Source organism: Neltuma alba, unplaced genomic scaffold (assembly GCF_004799145.2).
Source record: "Neltuma alba isolate B1F8T4 unplaced genomic scaffold, ASM479914v2 tig00010076_pilon, whole genome shotgun sequence".
Lineage (NCBI taxonomy): Eukaryota > Viridiplantae > Streptophyta > Magnoliopsida > Fabales > Fabaceae > Neltuma > Neltuma alba.
The window spans coordinates 947,103-966,383 of record NW_021635035.1 but is presented as its reverse complement, the minus strand read 5'-3'; the positions used below and the strand labels follow the sequence as shown (position 1 = coordinate 966,383).

The 19,281-nt window shown below is 34.8% G+C and overlaps 1 protein-coding gene across 5 annotated transcripts; it reads right to left on the bottom strand.

Moving 5' to 3' along the window:
* Nucleotides 1-4,800: 4,800 nt before the first annotated feature.
* On the bottom strand, nt 4,801-17,714 carry LOC114754093 (uncharacterized). Of its 5 annotated transcripts, XM_028942840.1 has the most exons (11): nt 17,346-17,711; nt 16,942-17,033; nt 16,687-16,794; nt 16,182-16,261; nt 15,294-15,427; nt 6,237-6,286; nt 6,056-6,148; nt 5,491-5,582; nt 5,195-5,301; nt 5,041-5,078; nt 4,801-4,999 (listed from the first exon to the last, which is right to left on the bottom strand). In XM_028942840.1, exons 1-11 carry the CDS (start codon nt 17,583-17,585, stop codon nt 4,996-4,998), a joined length of 1,038 nt encoding a protein of 345 aa, XP_028798673.1. In that variant the 5' UTR covers nt 17,586-17,711; the 3' UTR covers nt 4,801-4,995. The 5 variants fall into 5 exon arrangements, 3 of the variants coding, with proteins under 3 accessions (XP_028798673.1, XP_028798674.1, XP_028798672.1); XM_028942841.1 differs by having other exon boundaries at nt 4,801-5,078; nt 15,294-15,379; XM_028942839.1 differs by having other exon boundaries at nt 4,801-5,078; nt 17,346-17,709.
* Between the last annotated feature and the right edge of the window lie 1,567 nt (nt 17,715-19,281).

The window sequence follows — 19,281 nt, the reverse complement described above, 5'->3', positions numbered from 1 at the left end:
CTAAGCTCTCCATACCTCTCAATATCCTCGTACCACCATGTCTCATCGTACCACCATGGATATCGCTCACCGGGCATGACCTTGCTAATGGTCTCTCCGGATTTTCCACTTCCACTACAGACAGCCATTACCTGAGCTTTCTGTAATCCTAATGACCAAACAAACTTATTAATAGGCACTATAACATACTTTCCTCAAGATTCAGAGCATACAAATTCTAAAAATTTGTTCTGAATGCCAGAACCATTTGCTCTGATACCATAAATGTAACACCTTACATTTACAACCTTATATTGTGCCAAGTTAAGACATTCGGAAGCGCAATTTAAGGTTACCGGGTTGAAAGACCTGAATTTGAAAATTCTTTTCCCGCATTACTATTCATTGTAACCTTAAACTTGGCATAACTTTGGAAAATCATAACTAATTCTAGAAAAATTGAAACAAGGTCGTTCCAAGTCTCACTCGAAGCTCTTAACATCATCTATCAAGGAAAAATGACCTCAGGTTCCACTTTAATCAGAAACGCATCCGTTTTCAATTTCGAAAAGTACTGTTCATTTGGTCATTTTTCTATTTTCCAGGATTTTTGCCTAACTTCGGAAAGGCATAACTTCTCACACAGAGCTCCGATTGTGACGCTTTACCACTCATTTTAAAGGGAAAAATAATACCTATTTGCATGCCAAATTTCAGGGAAAAAGTCAACCATTTGACTAGGGTCTTCGTTGGTCAAAGTTTGGACAAATCTAGACCATTTTTATCCCCTTTTTCACTAATTCTAACAGCATTTCGTTTTTCACTATAACCATACCATAATCACATATAAAGCTACTCTACCATTAATATACATTTAAAAAGGTTATCATATCATGTGTTTATGATCAGAGTATGCTTACATGGCTTAAAAGAGAAAGGTTCAAAACCGTATAATACAATACATAATTCATAACTTCCTCAAGCCATGATTATTTCCTTTCCCTTCTCCTTAGCAGTAGTGGCACCTAGGATATCATGTTATAGGAGGAATGAGATTTCATAGAAATCCCAGTAGCATTGAACATACAACCATCAAGTCAACATGCATAAGATGTCATGCTACATGCAGTAAAATAACATTTCTAGTCTTTATGCCATGCCATAACTATTCTGTATCCATGTCATCATATCATGGAGCATATAATCAAAACTCAATCATGCAAGAGCCAAGGCATACATTGTAAGGAGTTCACATCATCTGTACATAAACATTCTCATGGCACATAAACACACATAGCAGAAACACCAAATGCAGATCAACAAAATAATTGCAGTTCACGCTACCTCAATTCCACGCTTAATGTTTCCTCCTTGTTTCCTTGCTTAAGATCCTCTTAGGTTTCCAGAAAATTGCCTATCAACCATACAGTAAGGGTATGGTAAATTCCATATCCAGTATACCATTCTTTCTCAATATAATGCTACCCTTGTGCCTTTCAATTTATAATTTCTATATACCTTTCCTAAACCTTTGACCTTGGTTTGTCCAAGCCTTAATCCTCAATTAAGGTCTTGGAATTCTTCCTTAATCCATGATTAATCATGCTTTCTTGGTTAATCACTAACCCTTAGTCCTTAATCCAATATTTAATTAAGGTCCTCAAGTCACATAGTCATAATCCTCTAAGATTAAGTCACTAATCCCTTATGGATTAACCATTAATCATTCTCTAATCAACATGATTAACCCTTAATCATTCCTTAATCAACATGATTAATCATTAATCATTCTCTAATCATTATGATTAAGCTTTAATCAATCCTTAATCAACATGATTAACCATAATTAATCATCCTTCAATTATCATAACTAATCACTAATTAATTAGGGTAGCTAACCTTAATTACTTACTAATCCTTAATCAAATAACATGATTAATCTTAGCTATCACTAAACCATAATTAATCAAGGTAATTAATCCTAATCTTCCTCAAATAAATAATCAACTAAAAATAATTAACACTTAGGGAGGTAAACATACCTTAATTAGCTCTTAATCGGCGATTAGAGGTGTTTAAGCTTGCTTTCTCCCTTTCTCTCTCTTCTTTCTTCCTTTCTCTCTCCTAGAACTCAAGAACACAAAATTCCCTCTCAACAAAACCTCTTGGCCGAATTTGTTCATGGAAGGGGGGTATTTATAGGCTTTGATATTTCAAAATGCCAAAAATGCCCTTCGGGAAAAAGATGCGATCTCGGCCGTCCATTTTTTTCTACTTTACACATGGACAAATCTTAGGGCACACACCATAAGAAGTTGACACATGGATGGACACCTAATCACCATGTGATTTTCATGTGGAAATAAAATATTATTTTAATGTTTTGTCTCTTATTTCCCTTTATGCCCTTGAACAATTTGGAAAATTCCAACTTTGTCCTCCCCTTCTAATTTTGGCTGAAATATTGCTCTCAATATTGGAAAAAAAATGACTCATCCAATAATCAGTGCAATCCACTGATTATTTGTGTATTTCCGGTCCGATTTTCCAACAATCCTGTCCAATTTACTGTCACAAAATTTCGATTTCAACACCTCATTAAATTCCCCTCATTCCAAGGGTAATCCATGATTTTTCTCAAGTTTTACCTCCCTCTATAATTTTCTAAATTTTATTCTGTCAAAAATCACTATTCTACCGATAATAATTCGGTAATAAATATTCTTTAAGCTAACCTCTGTACATCCAAAGGTGGGAAGTAATTTTATAAATTAGGATAATATGTCACATAATTTATCCCTATTTTTCCTTGAATTTTTGAGGCCTCTATATATTTTAAATAATGGAAATTGGCTAATTTTTCCTTGATTAACCAAAAATTCCAATAATTGCAAATAATTCTCTGATAAATTATTTTTAATCTTATATTCATCTTCTAAGCGTCAAACATTATTCTGTACCCTCCTTTCTATTTTTCATGATTTTCTGGAAATTTTTAGGAATTTTGGACATTATTTCCAATACTACCCTTTCTTGATTGATCTTTTCAAAAATGACCGTTATGTCCCTATCCTGATTTTTCCTCATAGCTTGGATCCTCTACCAGTCTACTATACTATTTGGCCTTAGTTAGTCACAAATCATTCATCAATTAGAATAAAATTATCAGGGTGTGACACACTGGGCACCATAAAGTTTATTTGGGTGCAAAAATATACATGAAGTTGTCAAAAGGGAGCATCTGGCACCATGCCGTTAACGTCTGCCAGTGTACCGTTAGCGGGGCCCAGAAAGTCAGTTTTAAGGTGCATTTTTAATAACAAAGTTTGCATCAAGGGGCATTAGACAACATGAAATTTACTCGGGTGCAAAAATATACATGAACTTTGTAAAAGAAAAAAAATAACAAAATTCTTCAACTTCCATAAACGTCCATTAATTTTATTCTTTTGGGTCTCACCAAATGCTATATTTTCTCTCCGTCAATTTTCACTTCCAAGTCGATCCATCTTTCTCTCATCATAGTCAACACGCATACTCTCTCTGTCATGTCGTTTTCTTAGCCTCCAAGCCTTTTGTATGTATTTAAACAAAACACATCTTTCCCTTCTAGGATGAGGTTTATTGCTTGCATCCAAGTACTACTTCCAGTCCTTAATATAGGATGCAATGGACTAATTTGAGGAGATTAAAAATAAATAAATAAATTACTTTAAAATATTATATTTATTGTTTTTTCTCCAAATTAATTTTCTTGGCTTGTAAACTAATATATAATTTAATGATGCATATAAATATTTTAGAGAGATCATATACTATATGCTATTGCGTCAAATAAATAAATAATATAATATTTAAAGTAATTTATTTATTTATTTTAATCTCCTCAAATTAGTCTATTGTATCCTATATTAAGGATTGGAGGTAGTACTTGGATGCAAGTAATGAACCTCATATCCTAGAAGGAAAAGATGTGTTTTGCTTAAATACATATAAAATGCTTGGAGGCTCAGAAAACGACATGACAGAGAGAGCGTGCGTGTTGACTATAATGAAAGAAAGATGGATCGGCTTAGAAGTGAAAATTTATAGAGAAAAAATATAGCATTTGGTGAGACCAAAAAGAATAAAATTAATGGATGTTTATGAAAGTTGAAGAATTTTGTTTTGTTTTTTTTTCCTTTTATAAAGTTCATGTATATTTTTACATCCAAGTAAATTTCATAATGCCTAATGTCCCTTGATGCAAACTGTTATTAAAAATACACCTTAAAACTGACTTTCTAGGCCCCTCTAATGGTAAACTGACGGACGTTAACGGCATGGTGCCAGATGCTCCTTTTTGACAGCTTCATGTATATTTTTGCACCCAAATAAACTTTATGGTGCCCAGTGCTCCTTAGGGTAAACTTTGTTGTTAAAATTGCACCTTAACCCTATAATGAACTAAGATTAAGGTTTAGGAAGAGGATGAAGATGATAATGTGGATATTATGAAAATTAAATGGATAATGAATATATGATGGATATAGCACAAAATTTAATGGAAAATATGAATAAAATATTTATTCAAATTTAAAATACAACAAAAGAATTATCTACAAAAGAAATTAATTATTCAAGTTTTTTAGTTTAGGATGGAAAGTGGGAAATACTTTGGCTAGATATTTTGGATAATTTTCAATTAGATACCTGGGAAATTTTTTTCCGATTCCAAGTGGCTGCCATAAATGTAGTCTCCAAGATTCTAGGAACTACCTAAGTGATAGAATCAGATCTCATTCTATCCACCTTTCTCGCTATATATGTAATACTCTAGTCTCAATAATAATATGAGCTATTACCACATAAAAATTACATCATATTTTTGAATTGTCATGATCAGATAATCAGTTTGCTCTTCATTGCTACAAAGAACAGTTAAGCTATGTTTTACAAAGAAAGGGAGCACAATGGCATGCAAAGAAATACATCTGTACAAGATCCATGACTGTGGGCAACAGAGAAACAATTCCATCAAGTCGCCCATGACTGTGGGCAACAGAGAAACAATTCCATCAAGTCGCCTGCAACAATTCTTTAATATCATATCCTTGAAGCTGCACACAGAAAGAGGAGAAGCCATCTTAGCGCCGATTAACAAATTCACTTCAAAAATTACTGACAGTATTTGCATAGCAAGAGAACATTCTGACACGTTAATGAAGTTATATACCTGAAGAAAAGTTAGAAGTAATATTACTCCTGAGTTCCAGAAAGCATGTATAGTGATAGGGGTTAGAAGGTTGTGAGTTTGAGCATATGAAATCCCCAAAGCAGTCCCTGCAGACATCACTTCCTGTTATTTTCTCTACGATGGTTTAAATTACAACTTAACTATGAAACAAAAAATCAGCCTCGCATCCCCCAATATTTTTCTATCCCTTAATTTTCTCCAAAAATGCCAACATAATATAGCTTATCTCCACCTATCCAACTTCCTAAGATCTTATATTTTAATTTATATGATACCAAGGACAAAAAGCTGTGGAAATTCTCCTGGAGTGAGATGTGCAAGAGCAAACACAGCAGCGCTAATGACGATAGCAACTGGCGTAGGAACCCTGCAGCAAGATGAATTAAACATGAGAGACTATACCCTGTCCACAAAATAGAGATGATGATGATGATTTTAAAACAGCCAAATTCTAGCAAGCATCTTGATAGGCTGAAACTTAATTCTGCATGCATAGTATTAAAATAGTTTAGTGTCAAAAAACAAATATGAGAAAATGAAATCCTGAATCCACAGAGAAATCTGTACTCCACGCAATTCTAACCATGCTACACTTGTCTACATCTTGACCAAACCTTGATTTTATTCCTATCATAAGATGTCCTGAAAAATGTTTAAATCCCATAAATAATCTTCTTTTATCCACATCACCAATGAGCCTACAGCAGTTTGTCAAGGACACCCTGAGCATCTCTAGAGAGAATTTTATCATAACTTTAAAAGAGGAAAAAAAAGGTTTGACTCCGAAATCAAAGGAAATTAAATTCAAAAGGAATGAAATAAGGGCAGGGCAAGAACTACCACTTAGTCAAGGATGCCATAAAGAAGCCTCTAAACACGGTCTCCTCAAGAAGCGGAGCAAGGACACCTGTGATGCCAACCAAGCAAGCAGTACTATATGCAAATAATCAATAAATTATTGTCACTCATGAATCTTTGACACAAAAGCTAAATATGATAATAGATAAAATAATTGACATACCTAACATTTGAAAATCCAATTAATGGAAGCAAGCGAACAAGGGCATCCATCTAAAGATCAAGTCATAAAAAGCCAATAAGTGATCCCAGCTAAGTCAAATGCTCATGAACATCTAGCTCTATTAAATAGGTTAAGTCAGATTAGTCCTTGTGCTTATTCCTCCAAACCATGGCAATGTATTACAATTACAAACATCTTGTAAGAAGAATTTAAGATAGTTGTATGCAAAAAAATAAAAAAATAAAAAATTTCAAGTTAAAATGCAAATCTACTTATGAAATATTTCGCCATGAGCATCTAACACCATAAACATTTCGTGGATACAAAACTATACACAAATTTTTTTAAATAAAAAAAATGTCAAGGCCATTATGTCAACTGACATTGTGATAGAGTCCAATATTAGGGGCAATTTATAAATTAGTTATTTTCAGTTATTTTTAATCTTCAATTTTAGGTAGTTATATTCAGTTATCCTTTCAGACTATTACAGTGGGATTATTTAGATATTAGTTATTGTCAGTTATTGATAATCCTTATCCTAAAGTGTAGGAAGTTTAGTCAGTTATTCTCAGTTATGTTTTCAGCCTATTTAAATCTATTGTAGGATGACATTAGGGTGTGAATGAAATATATTATTCAAGAATTTTCATCTTTCTAGAATTTCAGATACTGATTCTAGGCTCTCTCTCTCTCTCTCTCTCTCTCTCTAACACACATTTCTCTTCTACCTTCTCATCTCCTCTTTCCCCTCTCTTCCCATCTATCTCCCAATTCTTATTCTCTCTTTTGCAGAACCTAAAATTTTGGTGTCAGAGCCTAAACTTTCTAGACCTGTTGGGACATTATGGTGAACACACGCCAATCAACCATTAACAATGTGCCCCTCCTGCCAAATCCTAACCCCTCTCACAGTGTACCTACCCCCACCAATTCTTCAAACCTTCCCTCTATAGAACTGCTTTCCCAACAACTATAAGCCATTATGGCCAAATTAAATAATTTGGATACAGAAAGGACTACTTTGAAGCAATAGAAGTCATTTTAAGAGCCTAAAGGAAGCCACAGCCGTAGAGGGAAACAGATTCATGAAGAAGTTGATGATGAAGAACATGACAACCTTTGGTGGAAAAAGAATCCTTCTAAACGCCCACACTCTAAAGTAGAATTTCCTAAGTTTGAAGGAGGTAATCCTAGAGGTTGGGTTGTGAAGACAGAAAAATACTTCAGGTATTATCAAACACCTATATACCTTAAAGTTGATGTGGCAGCCATGAACTTAGAAGGTGATGCACTAGATGTTTTTACATGGGTTTCTTCTGGAAGACCAATCAATTATTGGGATGGCTTGATTCGAATTTTTCAAGAGCACTTTAGCCCTGCTGAATTTCAGAATCCTGATGTGTACCTTTGTAGCATCAAACAATTGGGTTCCATGCAAGAATATAGGCAAGAATTTGTTAGAAGGTCTTCAAGTGCATGGGTGGCCTGAGCATTGCTTATTAGGTGTTTTCATCAATGTTTTAAAGGAAGAACTACAATCAGATGTTAAAATTCAGAAACCCTGAACTATTTACAAGGCTGCAAGCTTGGCTCTTGAATTTGAAGCCAAGTTACAAAATCTGAATCTGAATCATCATGGACAGCGATCTGGAGTTACACGTAGCAATGAGAGCAGTGTCAATTTCAAGGAAGATAAAGATGCCAACATTCCCAGGCTGCGTTCAAACTCCGCTCTTGTAAACACATCAGTTGTTATGTCAAGTTTCAACATTCAAAAGCAATTATTACCAACTGCTACTGGACCTTCCCAAAGAATGACCCACAAGCTGACAATTTCAGACCGTCATAGGCATTTTTGTAGAGACAAAGGGCTATGGTTTGTAACATCCCAACTTTTGAGTCTAGAAATACCAAAAATAGCCAGAATTGGATAGGCTACCAAGCTCTTTCTGAGCAGAAGTTTCAAAGATGAGAAAAGAAGTCAAAACAGTTTTAGAGATTAAACTGCAAAGTGAAAGTTTTCAGGGGCTCAAGTATAATCAAAGCTAGATGCTCCAGTAAAATTTTAAGAGCCCAGAAAGAGAAAAGAGAGTAGAAACAGGCCAAGGGTTATGTTAGAAACCTCAAAGAAAGGATTGTATGAAGTTAAGTCCAAGCAGGAACTAAACTGTAAATTCATGTTAATGAATGATATTATTATTCAATGTGTAATCCTCCTATTATGTAATTTATGTTATTGATGCCTATGATGCCATGTAATTAATTATAATATTTATGGCATGAACGAAAGTGTATGAGCATGAATGAGAAAGAGTAAGCCCACGTTATGTATGTCAAAGAAATAAAAATAATTAAAGTAAAGAGATGCTAAAGGATAAAACGTAAATCCTTAAGCAGTAAGTTTGTAGCTCTAGTTTGACCTATCAAACAAATAAGTTAAGTCACGAGATTTGGCAAAAACATAGTACACATCCCAAGCTTTAAAATGAGAGGTAGATCACCTCAATTAGATGTATACATAAGGAGATACGAATTTTCAAAATTAAGGCACAGAATCTAGAAATTCCAGATTTTACCAAATGAATAGTAATATTTATTGATTAAACTGTACGAATTGGGCAAAGATAAGTCTAATTGGATATTTTTCCCTTAAAGAGAATCAAAATAACTTTCCATATAATTTTAGAACATCTCAATATGATTTTTTTGGAATTAATTATGAATTTTTGAAGTTGGCTTGTAATCTGGAACTTAAACAAAGAATAGTAACCCGAATAATTATGTTGAAATTTTAAATCCGCAGGCTTGTGTCATGATCTGCTTGAATCATAACGCTTACGAATGTGTACTCTGAGAGGTTAAAGGTAGGGCGTTTCATTTTGGTATCAGAGCAGAGGTTCTGGCAAGTATGTAAACAGAACAAAGGTTCTGGCAAGTGTTGAGACAGAACAAAAGTTCTGGAGAGGTTCTTACCAAGGTATAAGCAGAGTATTGGTTCAAACAAACCCGGTATGAGGGAAAACCTAAATTAGAAAAGTAACAGATTACTAGGATTAGTCCAACTGAGGTTAAGGTATTGATGTGTTTTCTTCAAGGGAAATAGACATAGAAGAGAAGTAAGGAATGACAAAAAGTAACCTGAGAGATAGGTAATCGCTGCTAAGGGACTCCCCCTCAAGAGAAGAATGGTTGAGCTAAGAGAGCTTGACCAGGAAATGATTCAAAGTTGAGAGACGTCTCCAGAGGGTAATAGCTAGGAGTATGGTAAGCCAGTAAGGAATAGGAGTCCAGACCCTAATAGGGAAGCAGGGTGACAACCCAAGCCTCGGGTGATTGGTTAAAGGTGCTTGACTAGAATATCACACAATGGAGATGTTTTAATGATTAATGCCTGCTGTATAATATAGTCACTTTATGATTAGTATATGACCATAGAAATGAATGGTTAAAGGTACAATAAGCCAGTTAGAGGTCTAAGTTAATACCCTAGTAAGGGGACCGAATGTCAACCTATACCTTAAGTAATTGATGTGACCTCAATAGAGGCAAGGTAACAGGATGAGACATTTGAGGTTTGTTCAAATTCCTGAATAGAGGTAGAAATCCCAAAGGGATAGTGAACCAAGAGAGACAGAGATGAGATGATAATGAATGAAGGGTCAATGATGATGACCTACGTGCCTGACCTAGATACCACACAGCAAGGTGATTAAACGTTCATTGTGTGATGTGGTGAGGGTATGGTGATCAATACCTGTCCATAAGAATAATTGGTCAAGAGGTAAAAAAAGTTAGAGAGTAAAGTAAGGCAAGATCCTTCTTGAGGATAGAGATGAAAGGAAATAAATAAGAATATGATAGTGGATGGTTACATTAGGAACTAATGCAAAGAGAGAAATAAGCAAGTTCCTAGTGATACCTAGAGCTCAATGATGCTTAGATACATGATAATGTTAGAGACTAAATAGTACTCTTTTATGTCCCTAAAGTATCCAAGAACATGCAACCATGTAACTCAAGCCATTAGGGAATCTAAGGAATGAGATTCCTATAGATAGATGCCACTGCCTATAAGATTAAGTAATCTAGTGGAAAGGCTCCCTTTGATAGGGATATGATATTTGAGGAATGTACCCTGACAGAGATTGCATATGAGGAAAGTCTTGAACATGAAATACCTCTCTAAGATAGGGAAGTGGTTCTCCGAACCAGAGCGACGCTGCTCTAATAAGAGTAAGCTATCCTCTGAAGGAATGAAACAGAAAGTAAGTGGTTGAGTTGACGACGCTCGAGTCAGAGTAATCTGTCCTCCCACAGAGAAAGTAGAAGTAGCCAAAACAAGACACAGGACGGACCTTACCCCAAAGAGAGAGAGAGTGAAACTGGTTAAGACAATAAAAGTGTGATATGCAAACAAATGCTCCTTGAGCTTAACAGGGTACTACGAAATACTGAAGGATATTGAGAATGTGATGATATAAGTCCTCTCCTGATGTTGTTTAAATTATTAAGAGACAACAAAGACTACAGAGTCCTCAGACAAGGCAGCCTAGCATTGATATAATGGTAAGTTAATAGGTTCTAGAGATGAGCCAGTACCTAAAGATTCAAAGGCACAAAGAAAGGAAAGTGGCATAAGGAAGCTAAAACTAAGGACTAAAGAAATATGGGACGGCTAAGAATTCTAGGAATTGACGGAAAGGATTGAGTAAGGCCTAAGAAGACAATACTGATATCTGTAATTAGTCTTGGGGAATAATCAATCAAGTTACCAGTTGAGTGGAGGTGACTTATTTTATTACTCAACTCTATGGTCTAGAGTCTCCTAGAGATCCTAAGGTGGCTCAGATAGATAATAGTATTCCAAGGTCACGATGGATCCTGAAGAGGCTTACAGTAAAACGTAGTAGCTCCCGAAGTCGCAGTAGACCGAGCTTAAGGAAAAGTGGTTAAGCCATAAAAATAAGTGTATAGTATCTCTTTGGGGAGACTATAACCAGAGATGAGTTTAAGATATTGAAATCTTCTTCGGTGGTGGACAATATAGAGAAAGTACCCTTGACTTGTTCCAAACACCTCTATTGTTGATTAGACTAAGCTCAATTCTGTTCTAGTCAATGAATGAAATAAAAGAGATATGCCCTTAATATAAAGAGGAATGGCAGGGTATACAACAAAAAATAGATAAAAACCGTATTAAGGGAACCCAATATGCCATGGTATAGTAAAATACCATAAAGACAGGTATATTGTCATAGTATTATGAGCCTAAAGTATAAAAAGAATATGAGTAGTGGTGACAAAATACTTAAAAGCAAAAGTCATGCTCATGTAAGTGACCAAAAAAAAAACGACAAGTCATGTAACTATGGAACCCAGAGTTGAAACCCAGAAATGAGGTATAATGAAAAGTTGAAGAAGTCAAAGTTAAGTATAAGTAGGGATATTTTCCTCAGTTGACCTCTCGTTAAAGGTAAGAATAGAGGGTTAACTCAGAATTTCGAGGACGAAATTCTTTTGAGAGGGGGAGAATTGTAATATCCCAACTTTTAAGCCTAAAAATACCAAAAATAACTTGAATTGGATAAGCTACCAGACCCCTTTTGAGCAGAAATGCCAAAGATGAGAAAGGAAGTCAAAGAAGTTTTAAAGACTAAACTGCAAAATGAAAGTTTTCAAGGGCTCAAGTATAATCAAGGTTAGAGACTCCAGTAAAGTCTTAAGGGCCCAAAAAGAAAAAAGAGAATAAAAACAGGTCAAGGATTAAGTTAGAAACCTCAAAAAAAGGATTGTATGAAGTTAAGCTTAAGTAAGGACTAAACCGTAAATTCATAAAGTCATGACCAACAGGGGTAAAAATGAAAGAATATACAGAGAATTCCAAGAAAATCCCAGAAAATAAGAAATAATATTCTAAGGCTCTTTTGTGAAGAGAAATAACGAAAATACCCCTGAAACAGTTTAAATGGAATTTATAAGGTTGTGGCCGATATAAAGTACATGGTTCGAGATAATTATTTGAAATAGCAAGAGACCTAAAAAATATATACAAAAATGAGATTAAATGGTTAAAAAGTTGTACTAATTTATAAAATTAGTCCCGTAACCAAAAAGCCAGTGGAATGGCTTTAATAAATTAAAAAATTGATTATGCCGATAAAAAAGCATTTTAGTAAATGAATTTTTATGCAAGGCTTAAAGAAAGTGTTGTGGCTTAAAAAAACTCATAGATACTCTCTAGAATTAAAGGAAATTTATGAAGTAGAAAGAAGAATATTTTGAGCTAGGACCTAATTTCCCTTCTCCTCCACCACATTTGTAACACTTGGCATCTTCTAGAAGAATGAGGTAAGGATGATGCAAGAAGATGATGCAATGATGATGTAAGAGTCAACTTTAAATCTATGGGTAGAACACTTCATTTGAATATGTGTACAATTTATGGTGATTTTTCAAAGTTAGAGTTTGAAATCTAAAAACAGCATTTAACCTTTAGAAGAGTGTCGAATTCCGTACAATTCTGGTACTGTTCAGCGTAGAATTGGTTCCTGAAACTATTTTTCATTTAAAGAGAACTTAAAGAGCCTTCAGTGAGACTTGGAACCGCTCAGTTTTGATTTTTCTAAAACTAATTATGAATTTTCAAAGTTGCGCAAAAATTCTGAAATTTCTGCGTGAACAGTACCCGCGAAACAAAATTTTCAGACTTGATCTTTTTGAATCTAAGGCCATCTAAAGTGGTCCTAATTGACAAAAAATAGATCTTAAGGATGAAAAATGATGAGATTTATACTAGAAAAGTTAAAAAGAAAATCCTAAAACCAAAGGAAAAAAGTTAAGTTCAAGAGAATAGATTGTATGATCATTATGACTATGTTTAGGACCTTAAAACATCCAAGAGGATACTTAATGATGTTAACCGAATGCCCACATAGTTGAAAAGTCAAGCGAGTCAAAGGAAAAGTAAGAAGAAAGCTTGAGGTGCAAGGTAGTGAACTTACCTATTATCATTGCTTGATGTTGTATGCTTGTGTTACTGTGTGCATGTTATATGAATGTTAATGTGACATGTTTTAGTTGCTCTAATCGCTATTCATGATGAGTAGATTATGTCTCCATGGCCATGCATCAAGAAGTTAGCTTTGAGCATGCTAATATGGCACTAATTAACAAGAAAATAAACAAGTTACGTGTAGTGCATTAGCATCCATCTAGCATGATTAATATGGTATTGTTTGCTACTGAAATTCTCCCGAATCTCACCCCCTCCCTAACCAATCATTTAGGTCAATCAATGATGGGCAATAATGGAATGAGAAGTAAGAAGAAGAAAGTGAAAAATTGTTCATGTTAATGAATGATATTATTATTCAATGTGTAATCCTCCTATTGTGTAATTTATGTTATGGATGCCTATAATGCCATGTAATTAATTATAATATTTATAGCATGAATGAAAGTATATGAGCATGAATGGGAAAGAGTAAGCCCATGCTATGTATGCCAAAGAAATAAAAATAATTAAAGTAAAAAGATGTTAATTGATAAAACGTAGGTCCTGGAGCAGTGAGTTTGTAGCTCTAGTTTGACCTATCAAACGAATGAGTTAAGTCACGAGATTTGACAGAATTGTACACATCCCAAGCTTTAAAATGAGAAGTAAATCACCTCAATTGGATGTGTACATAAGGAGATACGAATTTTCAAAATTGAGGCACAGAATCTGAAAGTTCCAAATTTTACCAAATGAATAGTAATATTTATTGATTAAACTGTATGAATTGGGCAAAAAATAGTCTAATTGGTTATTTTCCCCTTAAAGAGCATCAAAATAGCTTTCCGTAGAATTTTAGAACACCTCAATATGATTTTTATGGAATTAGTTATGAATTTTTGAAGTTAGACCTATAATCTGGAACTTAAACAGTGAATAGTAACCTGAGTAATTATGTTGAAATTTTAAATCCGCGAGCTTGTGTCATGATCTGCTTAAACCATAATGCTTACGAATGTGTACTCTGAGAGGCTAAAAGTAGGACGTTTCATGGTTTAAGTATGGAGATAAATTTGTCCCTGGACATAAGTGCCAACTCGCCTCTCTCAAACTCATGGAGATTAGCGAGGAAGTAGAAGAACCTCATTTGGAAGCCCCAGATTCGAATTCATCATTTACAAATTAGTTATTTTTAGCTATTTTAATCTTCAATTTTAAGTGGTTATATTCAGTTATCCTTTCAGACTATTATAGTGGGATTATTTAAATATTAGTTATTGTCAGTTATGGATAATCCTTATCCTAGAATGTAGGAGGTTATTGGGAAGGTAGTAGTCAGCTATTCTCAGTCATGTTTTCAGCCTATTTAAATCTATTGTACCATGACATTAGGGTGTGAACGAAGTATATTATTCAAGAATTTCCATCTTCTTCTTTCCTAGGATTCCAAATACTGATTCTAGGCTCTCTCTCTCTCTCTCTCTCTATAAAACACATCTCTCTTCTACCTTCTCATCTCTTCTTTCCCCTCGCTTCCCTTCTATCTCCCAATTCTTATTCTCTCTTTTGCAGAACCCAACACATTGTTAGTTCAGCAAAAATATAGGTTAGGAAATGGTGAAAAATTACGCATGGAGTTTCCAAAATGATGAAAAATGCCATTGCCATAGGAAACTCCATGTGTATTTTTGCATCATTTTGAAAACTTTATATACATTTTTGCACTACTTTCTTGGTTGACATGTTTGTTAAACAATCAACATTTGTTAATTTAACAGACGTGGTATTTTTGCACCATTTTGAAAACTTCATGTGTACTTTTGCATCCCAAAAGAAAAAATTTTACAATGTCTAGTACCCTAGTGGAATACTTTATGGATAGATTTGCACCATAACCCCTTTTTAACATGTAAAAGCAGATTCAGAACTTAAATTATATGAATGGCAATTCTTAGTAACTCTTAAAACTATCATGTGAAGTCTACAAGATAGGATCCAACAATTACACATGCATCAGCAAGAAGATATTATATCATAATGTTCTATAAAAATTTGTGAACCTCTCTTTGTGGGGTTTCACCGCTAAAGAAGGACATGGCAGCTCCTGTCAATCCAATGGCAACAAGGGCGGCAACAAGTCCAACTCCTGCCCACAACAGCCATCCCTCTTGAAGACTTAAAGGTTTTCTCCAGTCTGAATCATTGTTTCCACCATATGTATAACTTAGCAAAAGTGCTAACATACTCCAATATTGTAGATATAAGATAATCACAAGTACTCAATGTCTGAAGCAACTTGCGACCATAACTACACAGAGAAGGTGCAAAATTTTCACAATGAACATATTAGATGGTACTAGTAGCAGTCACTGGAATTCATGTATAATGACTAGGCTATGGCAGTTGTCTGATATATACAAGTATAATCAAAAAAGGAGGGAGCCAGTTATAGTTATAAATACGGGGACTAGGGAAGTTGTAACAAAGCTTGTAAACTAAACAGTGATGTGAATGGAGTAAGTTTTCCCCTTCTATCTCTCTTGGCTCCCTCTCTCCTAATTCTCTCCATTCCCCTCTGTTTCCCTAATCTCTCCCTTTTTCTCCTTCTTCCTTTCTCATTCCAGATTAATACCATGACATGGTCCTAGCTGTGCATATCCTGGAGAATGGTTGTAACTAGAGAGTAATCGGGGGCAGTCGCTGCTGCCATTGCATGCATTGTCTCGTAGTTCAACTACAATGTTCCTCCAGTTCAGAAGTCTCCGAGTACATTTCCCACAAAGGGTTTGCTCTTCATCTCTCTCTTTTTGCTGAGTAGTGCCTCTTATCAAATAAGTGGCTATTAAATTGATAACACATATTTAAGGTATGGCATCATTCATTGAAATTAATATGGCAACCTTTTAGTCCGCATCCTAGATGAGTTGAGAACCTTTAAATGAACATACCATATTTAAAGAAGTCTTCTGGTAGTTGATAAGTGCTAGTAATGCCATATAGAATTCCAAGTACAACGGCAGTAGTTATGCTGTCAGGGGAGGGAAAAAAAGAAGGTAATAAGTTGAGTAATGTGGAAATGTTTGTTTTTTTAAGTCAAAAAACACAAGAAATAAAAATAAACTGGAAAGGAGGCTGCGTTGTTTTTAGATGGAACGAGGCCCACACAACCAAACATTAAGGCACAAACTTATCAGATATGACTTGAAAACGAACTCTACAAATCATATATTGACAAGGAATCTAGTTTTGAACAAGAAAAGTAATTAGAGAATAAGGTAGACAATCATAGTTAAGATTTTCACAGCATACAACCCGCCATGAATATTGTATGATCAGCTTAAATTATGTTAGAATGAAATTATTTGGGATGACCAAACCAGGACCCAAAAAAAAAAAATCGACTCGTTTCCAATTTCCCAAAAAGATAAGAGATTAATAAAATACCACGCATACCTCTGATCTACAAAGAGTATCCCTGCCTTCTCATCTAAACTTAGTTCTTCGGGCTGAATCCCAAGATATGGAACAGCTGTTGTTTCAACCAAACCTGTTAAAACAAAACTGCCTGGGAAACAGTTAATCCCTCAAAGTGAACAACAACCATGCCCTTAGAGTAAGCAAAATAAGGGCACCAGAATAATGGACTCCATCCTAGCCATACATTATTTGACATTATACAATAAAACATGATAGCTACAGTAAACACACCCCAATCCACAAGCAAGAGAGGTCAGTGAAACTGTTTGCCATTCCCAAGGCACTTGCCATCGCCTGAGAATAGGCCATTTCTGTTCAGATTCCTGAAGAGGCAGCAACAAAAGTAAGTTATACTCGCACCACAGAGGATTCTACCCAGAGGAAACACCGAAACAATCACCCAAATACAACACTCAGGTGAATGACGATAATATAATCGATTAAGTACATATGGAATAAGATAAATCATAATGAAAACCTAATAAATGAAGAGAGCAATTTAAACTTCATTTTATCCTTTTCTTGTTCCTTCTCAAACTTCAGAAGCTAAACAACGGTAACGCATATAACTCGAACAAACGAAAAAACAGGAAAGCAACAAATAACAAGAAGAAAGTCGGAGCGAAAGCATTTACCTGTTCCCGAAGTTCGGCTCCAGGTTTATCTCCAGCTTTGAAGAAGCAAACTGAAGAAAGAGCTCTCTTATAGCCAAAATTTAGCCTCGACTGAGATCGGAGGAGGAATAAATTTCTACGTTTACTTAGAAGAAATGCGCGGCCTTGTTTTGCTACGGTTGGAGACGAAGAAAACTTATGGGAATCGAAGAGGAAGCAAGGGGATGATGACCCTACACATATAAAGGCCATTGAAGCCATTATCAAAGAATACGGGGCACGAATTGTTGAGTGACAATGAAAAAAGCCGAGGCAGTTTTGAAAGAGTGAATCCCAGCACCCAAGCAGAACAAAGATAAGGCCAGCGTTGCGCAACGTGGTTGGTTCCTCCACTACCCTTCACATTGACTTCGGCACCACTATCCTCTTTTTTTCTCCCTTTACAATCGTAAGATCAAAATTCGAACGGTTCAGATTTAACATTACATAACTTTTTATAAGACTAAATATAAATATTATTACAAAAATAGATAAACAAATTAAACTGTTAGTTTACGTCTGTAATAAAAAAAATTAAAAAAATTTAACAATTTAAATTTATTTATCTACTTTTGATGATAATATTTGTTTTTATAAAACATTAAATTTGGACTGTTTAAATTTTGATCCAATAGTTGTGATGAAAAAATGAGTATAACAAGAAGAAAAGGTGGAAAGAGTATGGAGAGAATTTAGATCCCTAATCTCAAAAAACACCCCAAAGTATCACGCCTATCATTTTTTTTTTTAAGGAAAAATGACTCAGAAGAACCTTGAATATGCTAAATATCAAAATAGATATCTAAAATCAATAAGTTTCTTAAAGGAACCGATCGCAAAATGGGAAGTCAATAACAACTCGATGAGATCCCAAGGAATATTCAGGGGTCGGGGGGAATATTTTGGGACAAGTGGCATTTTAAAATTAAGGCTGACTATTAAGCCACCAAATCTAATTAATGTTATGATGCAAAATATTTTATAAGTTAACTACTTATATTTTTTTTAATTGCAGATCATTCACAACTTTTTTTATAGATATTAACTATACTTCATTAATTATTAACTGTCTTGCAGCGCCTTGGGCTAAAATGCAAAATTATTCCGGATCTAAAAGACGTGGCATGACATTGCAATCCATGTAGTTTCACTTTTAGAGTCTTATTAACTACCGCGTAAACCATATGTCATATGCCAACAAAAAGATGGATTCGAGGTTTGAAAATTATTTGAAATTAAAATCAATCAATGCAGTGAAAATTATTTGTTTTTAGATTTTTAAGGGTATAAAGGTAAAACTGTTTAAGCCAAAAAATGGACGTTGAGTCTCTTTTGAGTTGAAGTGGGTGGCTATCCTAGTTCCAATTGATACAGAAGTTATAAATGTGATTAAGATTTTATTAATGCAACCATTTCACTTTTAGATTAATGCACCAACCTGCCGTATTAATCATATGCAAAGCCACTTCATTCACACTCTCCAATAGTAACATGTTAGAAAAGTCAATAACAATGGAATTGCATAGGTAACAGACATATAAATTCATATGCACCTCAAAACCAAGTGCTCTAATCCAAATCACAAAGTCTCCAATCTAAACAAAGATTAATGCAACCGGGGAGGGCTTTACTTGTCGCTCGGCCCGAATCCGGACTAGTCGATCGCTCGGGTACAACTGGCCCAAAAAGGCTAGGGCCTAGAAAAGGCGCGGTTGGATACCGAATGGTTTATACCAAAAAAAAACAAAGATTACAACCAGATAATCCAAATTCGAACATTCAAATTACAACCACATAATAGAAAAATCATGATTGAATAGTCTAAATTAAAGATTGAAACTCAAACTCCCATTTATAGTCTAATTTGACCGAATTCCAACGCCTTGGGAGTCAAGATCACAAATTAACCAAAGATTGC